The sequence below is a fragment of the Oncorhynchus masou genome, unplaced genomic scaffold (genome assembly GCF_036934945.1).
Source record: "Oncorhynchus masou masou isolate Uvic2021 unplaced genomic scaffold, UVic_Omas_1.1 unplaced_scaffold_2087, whole genome shotgun sequence".
NCBI lineage: Eukaryota > Metazoa > Chordata > Actinopteri > Salmoniformes > Salmonidae > Oncorhynchus > Oncorhynchus masou.
Window position 1 is genome coordinate 66,643 of NW_027008569.1, and position 20,046 is coordinate 86,688.

The 20,046-nt window shown below is 44.4% G+C and overlaps 1 protein-coding gene across 1 annotated transcript in view; it reads left to right on the top strand.

The window, feature by feature from the left end:
• LOC135532887 (intraflagellar transport protein 70A-like) overlaps window positions 1-17,827 on the top strand; it is a 31,459-nt gene extending 13,632 nt beyond the window's left edge. Inside the window, exons 8-11 of the mRNA XM_064960317.1 lie at window positions 2-55; window positions 3,103-3,168; window positions 13,147-13,223; window positions 17,746-17,827. Of these exons, the coding sequence (XP_064816389.1) occupies window positions 2-55; window positions 3,103-3,168; window positions 13,147-13,223; window positions 17,746-17,812 (264 nt within the window). The 3' untranslated portion in view covers window positions 17,813-17,827. The remainder of the gene's footprint in view (window position 1; window positions 56-3,102; window positions 3,169-13,146; window positions 13,224-17,745) is intronic.
• The last annotated feature ends 2,219 nt before the right edge of the window (window positions 17,828-20,046 follow it).

Here is a 20,046-nt window from a genome sequence, read left to right on the forward strand (position 1 = left end):
GTATCTGTATGAGTTTCTGGACGCCATGTTGACCTGCCAGACAGCTCCAGAGGAGGTAACAACAAAACGACACACCATTTACACCCTGTACCACCTACTACCTAGTACGAATCACTCTATACTACCTAGTACTACTCACTATACTACCTACTACCTAGTACTACTCACTATACTACCTACTACCTAGTACTAATCACTATACTACCTAGCACTAATCACTATACTACCTAGTACTAATCACTATACTACCTACTACCTAGTACTAATCACTATACTACCTAGTACTAATCACTATACTACCTAGTTCTAATCACTATACTACCTACTACCCAGTTCTCATCACTATACCACCTACTACCTAGTTCTCATCACTATACTACCTACTACCTAGTACTAATCACTATACTACCTACTACCTAGTTCTAATCACTATACTACCTACTACCTACTTCTCATCACTATACTACCCACTACCTAGTACTAATCACTCTATACTACCTAGTACGAATCACTATACTACCTACTACCCAGTACTAATCACTATAGTACCTAGTACTAATCACTATACTACCTACTACCTAGTACTAATCACTATACTACCTACTACCTAGTACTAATCACTCTATACTACATACTACCTAGTACTAATCACTATACTACCTACTACCTAGTTCTAATCACTATACTACCTACTACCAAGTACTAATCACTATACTACCTACTACCTAGTACTAATCACTATACTACCTACTACCTAGTTCTAATCACTATACTACCTACTACCTAGTTCTAATCACTATACTACCTACTACCTAGTACTAATCACTCTATACTACCTACTACCTAGTAATAATCACCCCATACCCCCTATTGCATAGTACTAATAACTGTATACTACCTACTACCTAGTACTAATAACTGTATACTACCTACTGCCTAGTACTAATCACTATACTCCCTACTACCTAGTACTAATCACTATACTACCTAGTACTAATCTCCCCATTCTCCCTACTACCTAGTACTAATCACACTATACTACCTACTACCTAGTTCTATCACTATACTGCCTACTGCCTAGTACTAATCTCCCCATACTCCCTACTGCCTAGTACTAATCACTATATACTGCCTACTACCTAGTACTAATCACCCTATACTACCTAGTACTAATCACTCTATACTACCTACTGCCTAGTACTAATCACACCATGCTCCCTACTACCTAGTAATAATCACCCCATACTCCCTACTACCTAGTACTAATCACTATACTACCTACTACCTAGTACTAATAACTGTATACTACCTACTACCTACTAGTACTAATAACTGTATACTACCTACTGTCTAGTACTAATCACTGAATACAACCTACTACCTAGTACTAATCACTATACTACCTACTGTCTAGTACGTATACAACCTACCACCTAGTACTAATCACCCTATACTACCTACTGTCTAGTACTAATCACTGAATACAACCTACTACCTAGTACTAATCACTATACTACCTACTGTCTAGTACGTATACAACCTACCACCTAGTACTAATCACCCTATACTACCTACTCCCTAGTACTAATCACTGTATACTACCTACTACCTACTAGTACTAATAACTGTATACTACCTACTGTCTAGTACTAATCACTGTATACAACCTACTACCTAGTACTAATAACTGTATACTACCTACTGTCTAGTACTAATCACTGTATACTACCTACTACCTACTAGTACTAATAACTGTATACTACCTACTGTCTAGTACTAATCACTGTATACAACCTACTACCTAGTACTAATCACCCTATACTACCTACTCCCTACTACTAATCACTGTATACTACCTACTACCTACTAGTACTAATAACTGTATACTACCTACTGTCTAGTACTAATCACTGTATACAACCTACTACCTAGTACTAATCACTGTATACTACCTACTGTCTAGTACTAATCACTGTATACAACCTACTACCTAGTACTAATCACTATACTACCTACTGTCTAGTACTAATCACTGTATACTACCTACTACCTAGTACTAATCACTGTATACAACCTACTACCTAGTACTAATCACCCTATACTACCTACTGTCTAGTACTAATAACTGTATACTACCTACTACCTACTAGTACTAATAACTGTATCCTACCTACTGTCTAGTACTAATCACTGTATACAACCTACTACCTAGTACTAATCACCCCATGCAACCTACTGCCTACCAGTACTAATAACTGTATACAACCTACTGTCTAGTACTAATCACTGTATACAACCTACTGTCTAGTACTAATCACTGTATACAATCTACTGTCTAGTACTAATCACTGTATACAACCTACTACCTAGTACTAATAACTGTATACTACCTACTCCCTAGTACTAATCACCCTATACTACCTACTACCTAGTACTAACCACCCTATACTACCTACTCCCTAGTACTAATAACTGTATACTACCTAGTACTAATCATTCTATACTACCTACTACCTAGTACTAATCACTATACTACCGAGTACTAATCACCCTATACTACCTACTCCCTAGTACTAATAACTGTATACTACCTACTACCTAGTACTAATCGCTCTATACTACCTACTGCCTAGTACTAATCACTATACTACCTACTCCCTAGTACTAATCACCCTATACTACCTACTCCCTAGTACTAATAACTGTATACTACCTAGTACTAATCATTCTATACTACCTACTACCTAGTACTAATCACTATACTACCGAGTACTAATCACCCTATACTACCTACTCCCTAGTACTAATAACTGTATACTACCTACTGCCTAGTACTAATCACTCTATACTACCTAACACCTAGTACTAATCATTCTCTACTGGCATCAACCTTCTGTAGCATTAAACACACCACTACTACACACACACATATATTTCTGTTTCATGTTTTAGCCAGTGACCTGAATGTTCCACAATGTAATGAACCAGTCCTCTACATTGCAGAGACGTTAAAGTCCTGTGTCATTGCTGCTGCTCTTTGTACATTCGGATGGAATATATTCCCGTCTCTGATCATGTCTCTGTTGTGTTTGACCAACGCAGGCCTTCAGGAAGTTTGATGAGATGAACGCCAAGTTGACAGATCAACTACGCAAGCTGACCAAACAGGTTACAATCTCCTCTCTCTCTCTGTCTTCCTATGTTGTCTGGTTATCCTGTTGATGTTGTCTGGTTATCCTGTTGATGTTGTCTGGTTATCCTGTTGATGTTGTCTGGTTATCCTGTTGATGTTGTCTGGTTATCCTGTTGATGTTGTCTGGTTATCATGTTATCCTGTTGATGTTGTCTGGTTATCATGTTATCCTGTTGATGTTGTCTGGTTATCCTGTTGATGTTGTCTGGTTATCCTGTTGATGTTGTCTGGTTATCATGTTGATGTTGTCTGGTTATCCTGTTGATGTTGTCTGGTTATCCTGTTGATGTTGTCTGGTTATCATGTTGATGTTGTCTGGTTATCCTGTTGATGTTGTCTGGTTATCCTGTTGATGTTGTCTGGTTATCCTGTTGATGTTGTCTGGTTATCCTGTTGATGTTGTCTGGTTATCCTGTTGATGTTGTCTGGTTATCCTGTTGATGTTGTCTGGTTATCATGTTGATGTTGTCTGGTTATCCTGTTGATGTTGTCTGGTTATCCTGTTGATGTTGTCTGGTTATCCTGTTATCCTGTTGATGTTGTCTGGTTATCATGTTAATGTTGTCTGGTTATCCTGTTGATGTTGTCTGGTTATCCTGCTGATGTTGTCTGGTTATCCTGCTGATGTTGTCTGGTTATCCTGTTGATGTTGTCTGGTTATCCTGTTGGTGTTGTCTGGTTATCCTGTTATCCTGTTGATGTTGTCTGGTTATCCTGTTGATGTTGTATGGTTATCCTGTTATCCTGTTGATGTTGTCTGGTTATCCTGTTAATGTTGTCTGGTTATCCTGTTGATGTTGTCTGGTTATCCTGCTGATGTTGTCTGGTTATCCTGTTATCCTGTTGATGTTGTCTGGTTATCCTGTTGATGTTGTCTGGTTATCCTGTTGATGTTGTCTGGTTATCCTGTTGATGTTGTCTGGTTATCCTGCTGATGTTGTCTGGTTATCCTGTTGATGTTGTCTGGTTATTCTGTTATCCTGTTGATGCTGTCTGGTTATCCTGTTATCCTGCTGATGTTGTCTGGTTATCCTGTTGATGTTGTCTGGTTATCCTGTTATCCTGTTGATGTTGTCTGTTTATCCTGTTGATGTTGTCTGGTTATCCTGTTGATGTTGTCTGTTTATCCTGTTGATGTTGTCTGGTTATCCTGTTGATGTTGTCTGGTTATCCTGTTGATGTTGTCTGTTTATCCCGTTGATGTTGTCTGGTTATCCTGTTGATGTTGTCTGGTTATCCTGTTGATGTTGTCTGGTTATCCTGTTATCCTGTTGATGTTGTCTGGTTATCCTGTTGATGTTGTCTGGTTATCCTGTTGATGTTGTCTGGTTATCCTGTTGATGTTGTCTGGTTATCCTGTTGATGTTGTCTGGTTATCCTGTTGATGTTTTCTGTTATCCTGTTGATGTTGTCTGTTTATCCTGTTGATGTTGTCTGGTTATCCTGTTGATGTTGTCTGGTTATCCTGTTGATGTTGTCTGGTTATCCTGTTGATGTTGTCTGGTTATCCTGTTGATGTTGTCTGGTTATCCTGTTGATGTTGTCTGGTTATCCTGTTGATGTTGTCTGGTTATCCTGTTGATGTTGTCTGGTTATCCTGTTGATGTTGTCTGGTTATCCTGTTGATGTTGTCTGGTTATCCTGTTGATGTTGTCTGGTTATCCTGTTGATGTTGTCTGGTTATCATGTTATCCTGTTGATGTTGTCTGGTTATCATGTTATCCTGTTGATGTTGTCTGGTTATCCTGTTGATGTTGTCTGGTTATCATGTTGATGTTGTCTGGTTATCATGTTGATGTTGTCTGGTTATCATGTTGATGTTGTCTGGTTATCCTGTTGATGTTGTCTGGTTATCATGTTGATGTTGTCTGGTTATCCTGTTGATGTTGTCTGGTTATCCTGTTGATGTTGTCTGGTTATCATGTTGATGTTGTCTGGTTATCCTGTTGATGTTGTCTGGTTATCCTGTTGATGTTGTCTGGTTATCCTGTTGATGTTGTCTGGTTATCCTGTTGATGTTGTCTGGTTATCATGTTGATGTTGTCTGGTTATCCTGTTGATGTTGTCTGGTTATCATGTTGATGTTGTCTGGTTATCCTGTTGATGTTGTCTGGTTATCCTGTTGATGTTGTCTGGTTATCCTGTTATCCTGTTGATGTTGTCTGGTTATCCTGTTAATGTTGTCTGGTTATCCTGTTGATGTTGTCTGGTTATCCTGCTGATGTTGTCTGGTTATCCTGCTGATGTTGTCTGGTTATCCTGTTGATGTTGTCTGGTTATCCTGTTGGTGTTGTCTGGTTATCCTGTTATCCTGTTGATGTTGTCTGGTTATCCTGTTGATGTTGTCTGGTTATCCTGTTGATGTTGTATGGTTATCCTGTTATCCTGTTGATGTTGTCTGGTTATCCTGTTAATGTTGTCTGGTTATCCTGTTGATGTTGTCTGGTTATCCTGCTGATGTTGTCTGGTTATCCTGTTATCCTGTTGATGTTGTCTGGTTATCCTGTTGATGTTGTCTGGTTATCCTGTTGATGTTGTCTGGTTATCCTGTTGATGTTGTCTGGTTATCCTGCTGATGTTGTCTGGTTATCCTGTTGATGTTGTCTGGTTATCCTGTTATCCTGTTGATGTTGTCTGTTTATCCTGTTGATGTTGTCTGGTTATCCTGTTGATGTTGTCTGGTTATCCTGTTGATGTTGTCTGGTTATCCTGTTATCCTGTTGATGTTGTCTGTTTATCCTGTTGATGTTGTCTGGTTATCCTGTTGATGTTGTCTGTTTATCCTGTTGATGTTGTCTGGTTATCCTGTTGATGTTGTCTGGTTATCCTGTTGATGTTGTCTGTTTATCCCGTTGATGTTGTCTGGTTATCCTGTTGATGTTGTCTGGTTATCCTGTTGATGTTGTCTGGTTATCCTGTTATCCTGTTGATGTTGTCTGGTTATCCTGTTGATGTTGTCTGGTTATCCTGTTGATGTTGTCTGGTTATCCTGTTGATGTTGTCTGGTTATCCTGTTGATGTTGTCTGGTTATCCTGTTGATGTTTTCTGTTATCCTGTTGATGTTGTCTGTTTATCCTGTTGATGTTGTCTGGTTATCCTGTTGATGTTGTCTGGTTATCCTGTTGATGTTGTCTGGTTATCCTGTTGATGTTGTCTGGTTATCCTGTTGATGTTGTCTGGTTATCCTGTTGATGTTGTCTGGTTATCCTGTTGATGTTGTCTGGTTATCCTGTTGATGTTGTCTGGTTATCCTGTTGATGTTGTCTGGTTATCCTGTTATCCTGTTGATGTTGTCTGGTTATCCCGTTGATGTTGTCTGGTTATCCTGTTGATGTTGTCTGGTTATCCTGTTGATGTTGTCTGGTTATCCTGTTGATGTTGTCTGGTTATCCTGTTGATGTTGTCTGGTTATCCTGTTGATGTTGTCTGGTTATCCTGTTGATGTTGTCTGGTTATCCTGTTATCATGTTGATGTTGTCTGGTTATCCTGTTGATGTTGTCTGGTTATCCTGTTGATGTTGTCTGGTTATCCTGTTGATGTTGTCTGGTTATCCTGTTGATGTTGTCTGGTTATCCTGTTGATGTTGTCTGGTTATCCTGTTGATGTTGTCTGATTATCCTCTTGATGTTGTCTGGTTATCCTGTTGATGTTGTCTGGTTATCCTGTTATCCTGTTGATGTTGTCTGGTTATTCTGTTATCCTGTTGATGTCTGGTTATCCTGTTGATGTTGTCTGGTTATCCTGTTGATGTGGTCTGGTTATCCTGTTGATGTTGTCTGGTTATCCTGTTGATGTTGTCTGGTTATCCTGCTGATGTTGTCTGGTTATCCTGTTATCCTGTTGATGTTGTCTGGTTATCCTGTTGATGTTGTCTGGTTATCCTGTTGATGTTGTCTGGTTATCCTGTTGATGTTGTCTGGTTATCCTGTTGATGTTGTCTGGTTATCCTGTTATCATGTTGATGTTGTCTGGTTATCCTGTTGATGTTGTCTGGTTATCCTGTTGATGTTGTCTGGTTATCCTGTTGATGTTGTCTGGTTATCCTGTTGATGTTGTCTGGTTATCCTGTTGATGTTGTCTGGTTATCCTGCTGATGTTGTCTGGTTATCCTGCTGATGTTGTCTGGTTATCCTGTTGATGTTGTCTGGTTATCCTGTTGATGTTGTCTGGTTATCCTGTTGATGTTGTCTGGTTATCCTGTTGATGTTGTCTGGTTATCCTGTTGATGTTGTCTGGTTATCATGTTATCCTGTTGGTGTTGTCTGGTTATCCTGTTGGTGTTGTCTGGTTATCCTGTTGATGTTGTCTGGTTATCCTGTTGATGTTGTCTGGTTATCCTGTTGATGTTGTCTGGTTATCCTGTTGATGTTGTCTGGTTATCCTGCTGATGTTGTCTGATTATCCTGTTGATGTTGTCTGATTATCCTCTTGATGTTGTCTGGTTATCCTGTTGATGTTGTCTGGTTATCCTGTTGATGTTGTCTGGTTATTCTGTTATCCTGTTGATGTCTGGTTATCCTGTTGATGTTGTCTGGTTATCCTGTTGATGTGGTCTGGTTATCCTGTTGATGTTGTCTGGTTATCCTGTTGATGTTGTCTGGTTATCCTGCTGATGTTGTCTGGTTATCCTGTTATCCTGTTGATGTTGTCTGGTTATCCTGTTGATGTTGTCTGGTTATCCTGTTGATGTTGTCTGGTTATCATGTTGATGTTGTCTGGTTATCCTGTTATCCTGTTGATGTTGTCTGATTATCCTGTTGATGTTGTCTGGTTATCCTGTTGATGTTGTCTGGTTATCCTGTTGGTGTTGTCTGGTTATCCTGTTATCCTGTTGATGTTGTCTGGTTATTCTGTTATCCTGTTGATGTTGTCTGGTTATTCTGTTATCCTGTTGATGTTGTCTGGTTATTCTGTTATCCTGTTGGTGTTGTCTGGTTATCCTGTTATCCTGTTGATGTTGTCTGGTTATCCTGTTGATGTTGTCTGGTTATCCTGTTGATGTTGTCTGGTTATCCTGTTGATGTTGTCTGGTTATCCTGTTATCCTGTTGATGTTGTCTGGTTATCCTGTTGATGTTGTCTGGTTATCCTGTTGATGTTGTCTGGTTATCCTGTTGATGTTGTCTGGTTATCCTGTTGATGTGGTCTGGTTATCCTGTTGATGTTGTCTGGTTATCCTGTTGATGTTGTCTGGTTATCCTGTTATCCTGTTGATGTTGTCTGGTTATCCTGTTGATGTTGTCTGGTTATCCTGTTGATGTTGTCTGGTTATCCTGTTGATGTTGTCTGGTTATCCTGTTGGTGTTGTCTGGTTATCCTGTTGATGTTGTCTGGTTATCCTGCTGATGTTGTCTGGTTATCCTGTTGATGTTGTCTGGTTATCCTGTTGATGTTGTCTGGTTATCCTGTTGGTGTTGTCTGGTTATCCTGTTGATGTTGTCTGGTTATCCTGTTGATGTTGTCTGGTTATCCTGTTGATGTTGTCTGGTTATCCTGTTGGAGTTGTCTGGTTATCCTGTTATCCTGTTGATGTTGTCTGGTTATCCTGTTATCCTGTTGATGTTGTCTGGTTATCCTGTTATCCTGTTGATGTTGTCTGGTTATCCTGTTGATGTTGTCTGGTTATCCTGTTGATGTTGTCTGGTTATCCTGTTGATGTTGTCTGGTTATCCTGTTGATGTTGTCTGGTTATCCTGTTGATGTTGTCTGGTTATCCTGTTGATGTTGTCTGGTTATCCTGTTGATGTTGTCTGGTTATCCTGTTGATGTTGTCTGGTTATCCTGTTGATGTTGTCTGGTTATCCTGTTGATGTTGTCTGGTTATCCTGTTATCCTGTTGATGTTGTCTGGTTATCCTGTTGATGTTGTCTGGTTATCCTGTTGATGTTGTCTGGTTATCCTGTTGATGTTGTCTGGTTATCCTGTTGATGTTGTCTGGTTATCCTGTTGATGTTGTCTGTTTATCCTGTTGATGTTGTCTGGTTATCCTGTTGATGTTGTCTGGTTATCCTGTTGATGTTGTCTGGTTTTTCTGTTATCCTATTAATGTTGTCTGGTTATCCTGTTGATGTTGTCTGTTTATCCTGTTGATGTTGTCTGGTTATCCTGTTGATGTTGTCTGGTTATCCTGTTGATGTTGTCTGGTTTTTCTGTTATCCTGTTGTCATCCTTCTCTCATCTATTTGGTCTTCCATTCTCCTTTTCTTTCGTCCGAGGCCCTACAGGTTCCATTCTTCCATTCTGCTCTCTCAGGCCACCAGCTTGTTTATTAGCTTTAGTCTACGTCCCAAATGGAACCCTACACTCTTAGAAAAAATGGTTCTTCGGCTGTACCCATAGGAAAATCCTTTGAAGAACCCTTTTTGGTTCCATGTAGAACCCTCTGTGTAAAATGTTCTACATGGAACTCAAAAGGGTTCTACCTGGAACCAAAAAGGGTTCTTCAAAGGATTATCCTATGGGGACAGCCGAAGAACCCTTTTATAGGTTCTAGGTAGCACCTTTTTTTATTCCCTATATAGTGCACTACTTTAGAGTTGAGCCCAATGGGTCTAGGGTGCCATTTGGGACGAAAGCTTACCTTTTCCAAGCCCTTTACAGCCCAGTCATTTCTCTGATCTGGTCACATTGGTGCTGTTTAACCTTTATAGCTTTAAATTGCTATCAGTCATGTATTTTTACAGAATGACATCACGTTATCCCCTTAACTGTTCAGGATACAGTGATAAGACTGTGTTATTATTGGAGAGAACAACATAAAGCATCCATAGTCCGTGACCTGTGTGTAGTCTGTCTCTAAGATACAGGAAGCCAGGCTAGTCCGTGACCTGTGTGTAGTCTTTGTCTCCAAGGTGCAGGAAGCCAAGCTAGTCCGTGACCTGTGTGTAATCTTTCTCTAAGATACAGGAAGCCAGGCTAGCCAGTGACCTGTGTGTAATCTTTGTCTCTAAGATACAGGAAGCCAGGCTAGTCCGTGACCTGTGTGTAATCTTTGTCTTTAAGATACAGGAAGCCAGGCTAGTCCGTGACCTGTGTGTAATCTTTGTCTTTAAGATACAGGAAGCCAGGCTAGTCCGTGACCTGTGTGTAATCTTTGTCTTTAAGATACAGGAAGCCAGGCTAGCCCGTGACCTGTGTGTAATCTTTGTCTCTAAGATACAGGAAGCCAGGCTAGCCAGTGACCTGTGTGTAATCTTTGTCTTTAAGATACAGGAAGCCAGGCTAGCCCGTGACCTGTGTGTAGTCTGTCTCTAAGGTGCAGGAAGCCAGGCTAGCCCGTGACCTCTGTGTAGTCTGTCTCTAAGATACAGGAAGCCAGGCTAGCCCGTGACCTGTGTGTAATCTTTGTCTCTAAGATATAGGAAGCCAGGCTAGCCCGTGACCTGTGTGTAATCTTTGTCTCTAAGATACAGGAAGCCAGGCTAGCCAGTGACCTGTGTGTAATCTTTGTCTCTAAGATACAGGAAGCCAGGCTAGCCAGTGACCTGTGTGTAATCTTTGTCTCCAAGGTGCAGGAAGCCAGGCTAGTCCGTGACCTGTGTGTAATCTTTGTCTCTAAGATACAGGAAGCCAGGCTAGCCAGTGACCTGTGTGTAATCTTTGTCTCTAAGATACAGGAAGCCAGGCTAGCCCGTGACCTGTGTGTAATCTTTGTCTCTAAGATACAGGAAGCCAGGCTAGTCCGTGACCTGTGTGTAATCTTTGTCTCTAAGATACAGGAAGCCAGGCTAGTCTGTGACCTGTGTGTAATCTTTGTCTCTAAGATACAGGAAGCCAGGCTAGCCCGTGACCTGTGTGTAATCTTTGTCTCTAAGATACAGGAAGCCAGGCTAGCCCGTGACCTGTGTGTAATCTTTGTCTCTAAGGTGCAGGAAGCCAGGCTAGCCAGTGACCTGTGTGTAATATTTGTCTCTAAGATACAGGAAGCCAGGCTAGCCAGTGACCTGTGTGTAATATTTGTCTCTAAGGTGCAGGAAGCCAGGCTAGCCAGTGACCTGTGTGTAATCTTTGTCTCTAAGGTGCAGGAAGCCAGGCTAGCCAGTGACCTGTGTGTAATCTTTGTCTTTAAGATACAGGAAGCCAGGCTAGCCAGTGACCTGTGTGTAATCTTTGTCTCTAAGGTGCAAGAAGCCAGGCTAGCCCGTGACCTGTGTGTAATCTTTGTCTCTAAGGTGCAAGAAGCCAGGCTAGCCCATGACCTGTGTGTAATCTTTGTCTTTAAGATACAGGAAGCCAGGCTAGTCCGTGACCTGTGTGTAATCTTTGTCTCTAAGATACAGGAAGCCAGGCTAGCCCGTGACCTGTGTGTAATCTTTGTCTCTAAGGTGCAAGAAGCCAGGCTAGCCCATGACCTGTGTGTAATCTTTGTCTTTAAGATACAGGAAGCCAGGCTAGTCCGTGACCTGTGTGTAATCTTTGTCTCTAAGATACAGGAAGCCAGGCTAGCCCGTGACCTGTGTGTAATCTTTGTTTCTAAGATACAGGAAGCCAGGCTAGCCCGTGACCTGTGTGTAATCTTTGTCTTTAAGATACAGGAAGCCAGGCTAGCCCGTGACCTGTGTGTAATCTTTGTCTTTAAGATACAGGAAGCCAGGCTAGCCAGTGACCTGTGTGTAATCTTTGTCTTTAAGATACAGGAATCCAGGCTAGCCAGTGACCTGTGTGTAATCTTTGTCTCTAAGGTGCAGGAAGCCAGGCTAGCCCGTGACCTGTGTGTAATCTTTGTCTTTAAGATACAGGAAGCCAGGCTAGCCCGTGACCTGTGTGTAATCTTTGTCTCTAAGATACAGGAAGCCAGGCTAGCCCGAGACCTGTGTGTAATCTTTGTCTCTAAGATACAGGAAGCCAGGCTAGCCCGTGACCTGTGTGTAATCTTTGTCTCTAAGGTGCAGGAAGCCAGGCTAGCCAGTGACCTGTGTGTAATCTTTGTCTCTAAGGTGCAGGAAGCCAGGCTAGCCAGTGACCTGTGTGTAATCTTTGTCTCTAAGATACAGGAAGCCAGGCTAGCCCGTGACCTGTGTGTAATCTTTGTCTCTAAGGTGCAGGAAGCCAGGCTAGCCAGTGACCTGTGTGTAATCTTTGTCTCTAAGGTGCAGGAAGCCAGGCTAGCCCGTGACCTGTGTGTAATCTTTGTCTCTAAGATACAGGAAGCCATGCTAGCCAGTGACCTGTGTGTAATCTGTCTCTAAGGTGCAGGAAGCCAGGCTAGCCCATGACCTGTGTGTAATCTGTCTCTAAGGTGCAGGAAGCCATGCTAGCCAGTGACCTGTGTGTAATCTTTGTCTCTAAGGTGCAGGAAGCCAGGCTAGCCAGTGACCTGTGTGTAATCTTTGTCTCTAAGATACAGGAAGCCAGGCTAGCCCGTGACCTGTGTGTAATCTTTGTCTCTAAGGTGCAGGAAGCCAGGCTAGCCAGTGACCTGTGTGTAATCTTTGTCTCTAAGGTGCAGGAAGCCAGGCTAGCCCGTGACCTGTGTGTAATCTTTGTCTTTAAGATACAGGAAGCCAGGCTAGCCCGTGACCTGTGTGTAATCTTTGTCTTTAAGATACAGGAAGCCAGGCTAGTCCGTGACCTGTGTGTAATCTTTGTCTTTAAGATACAGGAAGCCAGGCTAGCCCGTGACCTGTGTGTAATCTTTGTCTTTAAGATACAGGAAGCCAGGCTAGCCCGTGACCTGTGTGTAATCTTTGTCTCTAAGATACAGGAAGCCAGGCTAGTCCGTGACCTGTGTGTAATCTTTGTCTCTAAGATACAGGAAGCCAGGCTAGCCAGTGACCTGTGTGTAATATTTGTCTCTAAGATACAGGAAGCCAGGCTAGTCCGTGACCTGTGTGTAATCTTTGTCTCTAAGATACAGGAAGCCAGGCTAGTCCGTGACCTGTGTGTAATCTTTGTCTTTAAGATACAGGAAGCCAGGCTAGCCAGTGACCTGTGTGTAATCTTTGTCTCTAAGATACAGGAAGCCAGGCTAGCCCGGGATAACGAAGCCTTGAAGAAAACCCTCCAGGACTACGATGATATGGTGGAGAAGTGAGTAGACCCCGCCCCTACTAAGTATTCTCCTGTCTGATTGGTAGCTTGTCTCACCTTTCTCTTCCCTGATTAGTGACTTACCTTACCTACTCTGCTGGTTGGTCACTTTGGTCCATTATTCTTCCCTGATTGGTGGCTGGTCTGGACCTTCTCCCTGTCTGGTTGGTGGCTGGTCTGGACCTTCTCCCTGTCTGGTTGGTGGCTGGTCTGGACCTTCTACCTGTCTGGTTGGTGGCTGGTCTGGACCTTCTCCCTGTCTGGTTGGTGGCTGGTCTGGACCTTCTCCCTGTCTGGTTGGTGGCTGTTCTGGACCTTCTACCTGTCTGGTTGGTGGCTGGTCTGGACCTTCTCCCTGTCTGATTGGTGGCTGGTCTGGACCTTCTCCCTTTCTGATTGGTGGCTGGTCTGGACCTTCTCCCTGTCTGATTGGTGGCTGGTCTGGACCTTCTCCCTGTCTGGTTGGTGGCTGGTCTGGACCTTCTCCCTGTCTGGTTGGTGGCTGGTCTGGACCTTCTCCCTGTCTGATTGGTGGCTGGTCTGGAACTTCTCCCTGTCTGGTTGGTGGCTGGTCTGGACCTTCTCCCTGTCTGGTTGGTGGCTGGTCTGGACCTTCTCCCTGTCTGATTGGTGGCTGGTCTGGACCTTCTCCCTGTCTGATTGGTGGCTGGTCTGGACCTTCTCCCTGTCTGATTGGTGGCTGGTCTGGACCTTCTCCCTGCCTGATGGATGGCTGGTCTGGACCTTCTCCCTGCCTGGTTGTCTGAATGGTGTATCTCCTCTTCTTCCGTATTGGTGACTCCCCCAGGCTAACATCTACTGCTATAGTGGTTCCTCCTTTAAAAGTTGGGAGCTGACGCTGCGGGACTTCGAGGTACCCAGCGTCACGGCGTCATTGCTCCAGACCACCACAAGGGGGAGTTAGAGCACTCATTATGCATTTGGGTCCCGAGGTTGACCAATCATAAAGTTGGGAGCTGACGCTGCGGGACTTAGAGGTACTCAGCGTCACGGCGTCATTGCTCCAGACCACCACAAGGGGGAGTTAGAGCACTCATTATGCATTTGGGTCCCGAGGCTGACCAATCATATCGAGTGGTTCCAGTGGTGAGTTCTGACGTTATGCCACTCGTCACTGGTGTCGTTCTTCAGCAAAGATGTCTTACAAAAACACTACGGTGGAAGCAAATGTAAGGAATTTTACATTAACGTCATAGCGAGTCAAGCAAAAAATAAATTACAATGGAGAAGAATATGTTAGTTAATGTAGAGACAAAACAATTGCGCCTATTTTTTTTTGTCAGAAAGTTCATTTACGAAAAACTCGATTTATCAAGGTTTTTTTCTGTCATATTCAATACCAGGTGTATCAAACACCATTCTGTGAATGATGCTGTGTCTGCATGTATGTATTACAACTATGTGTGAACCCCCCCAACTTGATCTAGGTGTGACCCCCTCCCCTACTTGAGCTAGGTGTGACCCCACCACCCCTACTTGAGCTAGGTGTGAACTCCCGCCACCTCTGCTTGAGCTAGGTGTGACCCCCCCGCTACATGAGCTAGGTGTGAACCCCTCCTCCCCTACTTGATCTAGGTGTGACCCCCTCCCCTACTTGAGCTAGGTGTGACCCCACCACCCCTACTTGAGCTAGGTGTGACCCCCCCACCCCTACTTGAGCTAGGTGTGACCCCACCACCCCTACTTGAGCTAGGTGTGACCCCACCACCCCTACTTGAGCTAGGTGTGACCCCCCCCCTACTTGAGCTTGGTGTGACCCCCCCCTACTTGAGCTAGGTGTGACCCCCTCCCCTACTTGAGCTAGGTGTGACCCCCCTTCCCTACTTGAGCTAGGTGTGCCCCCCCCTCCCCTACTTGAGCTCGATGTGAACCCCCCCAAAAGCAACAAATCATTTGTATTTACCTTTCCACATCTACCTACACACGGTTAATGTTCTGGTCATGGCTCCGAGTGGCGCAGCGGTCTAATGCACTACATCTCAGTGCAAGAGGCATTACTACAGTCCCTGGTTCGAATACAGGCTGTATCACATCCGACCGTGATTGGAAGTGCCATAGGATGGCGCACAATTGGCACAGCGTCATCCGGGTTTGGCCGGGGTAGGCCGTCATTGTAAATAAGAATGTGTTCTTACCTGACTTGCCTAGTTAAATAAAGGTTAAATTTGAAAAGCAACTTGCGGCAACTGCAGCGCCATCAATAGGAGGTGAACAGCGCCAGGTGCTGAAAATATAGCTAACTTGTTATGCAAGTGTTGCCCAGCAACAGATGGAGGAAACCTACACCAGTCGAGTAATTCATTTCAACAATAATCTTCATTTTAATTTGACTTTACAAACAACAAGAGGGCTTAATTGGAGTCTATTTCTTCGGGAGCCTAGACCTATATGAAATAACTTCACTGGCTGAGCTAGGCTATGTGGGGGCGAAGGCCCATATAAATAACTTAACTGTCTGAGGTAGGCTATGTGGGGGCAGAGGCCCATATAAATAACTTAACTGGCTGAGCTAGGCTATGTGGGGGAGAAGGCCCATATAAATAACTTAACTGTCTGAGGTAGGCTATGTGGGGGCAGAGGCCCATATAAATAACTTAACTGGCTGAGCTAGGCTATGTGGGGGAGAAGGCCCATATAAATAACTTAACTGTCTGAGCTAGGCTATGTGGGGGAGAAGGCCCATATAAATAACTTAACTGTCTGAGCTAGGCTATGTGGGGGCGAAGGCCCATATAAATAACTTAACTGTCTGAGCTAGGCTATGTGGGGGCGAAGGCCCATATAAATAACTTAACTGGCTGAGCTAGGCTATGTGGGGGAGAAGGCCCATATAAATAACTTAACTGGCTGAGCTAGGCTATGTGGGGGCAGAGGCCCATATACATAACTTAACTGTCTGAGCTAGGCTATGTGGGGGTGAAAGCCCATATAAAGAACTTAACTGTCTGAGCTAGGCTATGTGGGGGCGAAGGCCCATATAAATAACTTAACTGGCTGAGCTAGGCTATGTGGGGGCGAAGGCCCATATAAATAACTTAACTGGCTGAGCTAGGCTATGTGGGGGCGAAGGCCCATATAAATAACTTAACTGTCTGAGGTAGGCTATGTGGGGGCGAAGGCCCATATAAATAACTCAACTGTCTTGAGGTAGGCTATGTGGGGGCGAAGGCCCATATAAATAACTCAACTGTCTGAGGTAGGCTATGAGGCTTAACAGCCTAATAGATGTCTGATTTTTTTTATTAGGCCAACTTACAATTGCAACTGGTCAAAAATGTAGCATCCAACATAAAACAATTTAAGGAAAAAAAAGTCTGCATGCTCAAACTAAAACAATGTAACTAATAATTGAATGCGCACATTTATAAATCCCAAACTCTAAAAGTAATTGGAAACATTTTATACAAATTATTTGTAACATTGTGGTTACAATAAAGGATGTAAACCAGATGCTGTGTTTTTATTTACAGTAGTGATGGAAGATGCTGTGTTTTATTTACAGTAGTGATGGAAGATGCTGTGTTTTTATTTACAGTAGTGATGGAAGATGCTGTGTTTTTATTTACAGTAGTGATGGAAGATGCTGTGTTTTTATTTACAGTAGTGATGGAAGATGCTGTGTTTTTATTTACAGTAGTGATGGAAGATGCTGTGTTTTTATTTACAGTAGTGATGGAAGATGCTGTGTTTTTATTTACAGTAGTGATGGAAGATGCTGTGTTTTTATTTACAGTAGTGATGGATGCTGTGTTAACCCAGGCTAAGATCTACTGGTATATAACTGTTGTCCTGTCCTGTAGGTACATCCCAGTGCTGATAACCCAGGCTAAGATCTACTGGTATATAACTGTTGTCCTGTAGGTACATCCCAGTGCTGATAACCCAGGCTAAGATCTACTGGTGTATAACTGTTGTCCTGTCCTGTAGGTACATCCCAGTGCTGATAACCCAGGCTAAGATCTACTGGTATATAACTGTTGTCCTGTAGGTACATCCCAGTGCTGATAACCCAGGCTAAGATCTACTGGTATATAACCGTTGTCCTGTCCTGTAGGTACATCCCAGTGCTGATAACCCAGGCTAAGATCTACTGGTATATAACTGTTGTCCTGTCCTGTAGGTACATCCCAGTGCTGATAACCCAGGCTAAGATCTACTGGTGTATAACTGTTGTCCTGTCCTGTAGGTACATCCCAGTGCTGATAACCCAGGCTAAGATCTACTGGTATATAACTGTTGTCCTGTAGGTACATCCCAGTGCTGATAACCCAGGCTAAGATCTACTGGTATATAACTGTTGTCCTGTAGGTACATCCCAGTTCTGATAACCCAGGCTAAGATCTACTGGTATATAACTGTTGTCCTGTCCTGTAGGTACATCCCAGTGCTGATAACCCAGGCTATGATCTACTGGTATATAACTGTTGTCCTGTCCTGTAGGTACATCCCAGTTCTGATAACCCAGGCTAAGATCTACTGGTATATAACTGTTGTCCTGTAGGTACATCCCAGTGCTGATGGCCCAGGCTAAGATCTACTGGTATATAACTGTTTACATTTACATTTAAGTCATTTAGCAGACGCTCTTATCCAGAGCGACTTACAAATTGGTGAATTCACCTTCTGACATCCAGTGGAACAGCCACTTTACAATAGTGCATCTAAATCATTAAGGGGGGGAGGGGTGAGAAGGATTACTTAACCTATCCTAGGTATTCCTTGAAGAGGTGGGGTTTCAGGTGTCTCCGGAAGGTGGTGATTGACTCCGCTGTCCTGGCGTCGTGAGGGAGTTTGTTCCACCATTGGGGGGCCAGAGCAGCGAACAGTTTTGACTGGGCTGAGCGGGAACTGTACTTCCTCAGTGGTAGGGAGGCGAGCAGGCCAGAGGTGGATGAACGCAGTGCCCTTGCTTGGGTGTAGGGCCTGATCAGAGCCTGGAGGTACTGCGGTGCCGTTCCCCTCACAGCTCCGTAGGCAAGCACCATGGTCTTGTAGCGGATGCGAGCTTCAACTGGAAGCCAGTGGAGAGAGCGGAGGAGCGGGGTGACGTGAGAGAACTTGGGAAGGTTGAACACCAGACGGGCTGCGGCGTTCTGGATGAGTTGTAGGGGTTTAATGGCACAGGCAGGGAGCCCAGCCAACAGCGAGTTGCAGTAATCCAGACGGGAGATGACAAGTGCCTGGATTAGGACCTGCGCCGCTTCCTGTGTGAGGCAGGGTCGTACTCTGCGGATGTTGTAGAGCATGAACCTACAGGAACGGGCCACCGCCATGATGTTGGTTGAGAACGACAGGGTGTTGTCCAGGATCACGCCAAGGTTCTTAGCGCTCTGGGAGGAGGACACAATGGAGTTGTCAACCGTGATGGCGAGATCATGGAACGGGCAGTCCTTCCCCGGGAGGAAGAGCAGCTCCGTCTTGCCGAGGTTCAGCTTGAGGTGGTGATCCGTCATCCACACTGAAATGTCTGCCAGACATGCAGAGATGCGATTCGCCACCTGGTCATCAGAAGGGGGAAAGGAGAAGATTAATTGTGTGTCGTCTGCATAGCAATGATAGGAGAGACCATGTGAGGTTATGACAGAGCCAAGTGACTTGGTGTATAGCGAGAATAGGAGAGGGCCTAGAACAGAGCCCTGGGGGACACCAGTGGTGAGAGCGCGTGGCGAGGAGACAGATTCTCGCCACGCCACCTGGTAGGAGCGACCTGTCAGGTAGGACGCAATCCAAGCGTGGGCCGCGCCGGAGATGCCCAACTCGGAGAGGGTGGAGAGGAGGATCTGATGGTTCACAGTATCGAAGGCAGCCGATAGGTCTAGAAGGATGAGAGCAGAGGAGAGAGAGTTAGCTTTAGCAGTGCGGAGCGCCTCCGTGATACAGAGAAGAGCAGTCTCAGTTGAATGACTAGTCTTGAAACCTGACTGATTTGGATCAAGAAGGTCATTCTGAGAGAGATAGTGGGAGAGCTGGCCAAGGACGGCACGTTCAAGAGTTTTGGAGAGAAAAGAAAGAAGGGATACTGGTCTGTAGTTGTTGACATCGGAGGGATCGAGTGTAGGTTTTTTCAGAAGGGGTGCAACTCTCGCTCTCTTGAAGACGGAAGGGACGTAGCCAGCGGTCAGGGATGAGTTGATGAGCGAGGTGAGGTAAGGGAGAAGGTCTCCGGAAATGGTCTGGAGAAGAGAGGAGGGGATAGGGTCAAGCGGGCAGGTTGTTGGGCGGCCGGCCGTCACAAGAAGCGAGATTTCATCTGGAGAGAGAGGGGAGAAAGAGGTCAGAGCACAGGGTAGGGCAGTGTGAGCAGAACCAGCGGTGTCGTTTGACTTAGCAAACGAGGATCGGATGTCGTCGACCTTCTTTTCAAAATGGTTGACGAAGTCATCTGCAGAGAGGGAGGAGGGGGGGGGGAGGGGGAGGAGGATTCAGGAGGGAGGAGGTGGCAAAGAGCTTCCTAGGGTTAGAGGCAGATGCTTGGAATTTAGAGTGGTAAAAAGTGGCTTTAGCAGCAGAGACAGAGGAGGAAAATGTAGAGAGGAGGGAGTGAAAGGATGCCAGGTCCGCAGGGAGGCGAGTTTTCCTCCATTTCCGCTCGGCTGCCCGGAGCTCTGTTCTGTGAGCTCGCAATGAGTCATCGAGCCACGGAGCGGGAGGGGAGGACCGAGCCGGCCTGGAGGATAGGGGACATAGAGAGTCAAAGGATGCAGAAAGGGAAGAGAGGAGGGTTGAGGAGGCAGAATCAGGAGATAGGTTGGAGAAGGTATGAGCAGAGGGAAGAGATGATAGGATGGAAGAGGAGAGAGTA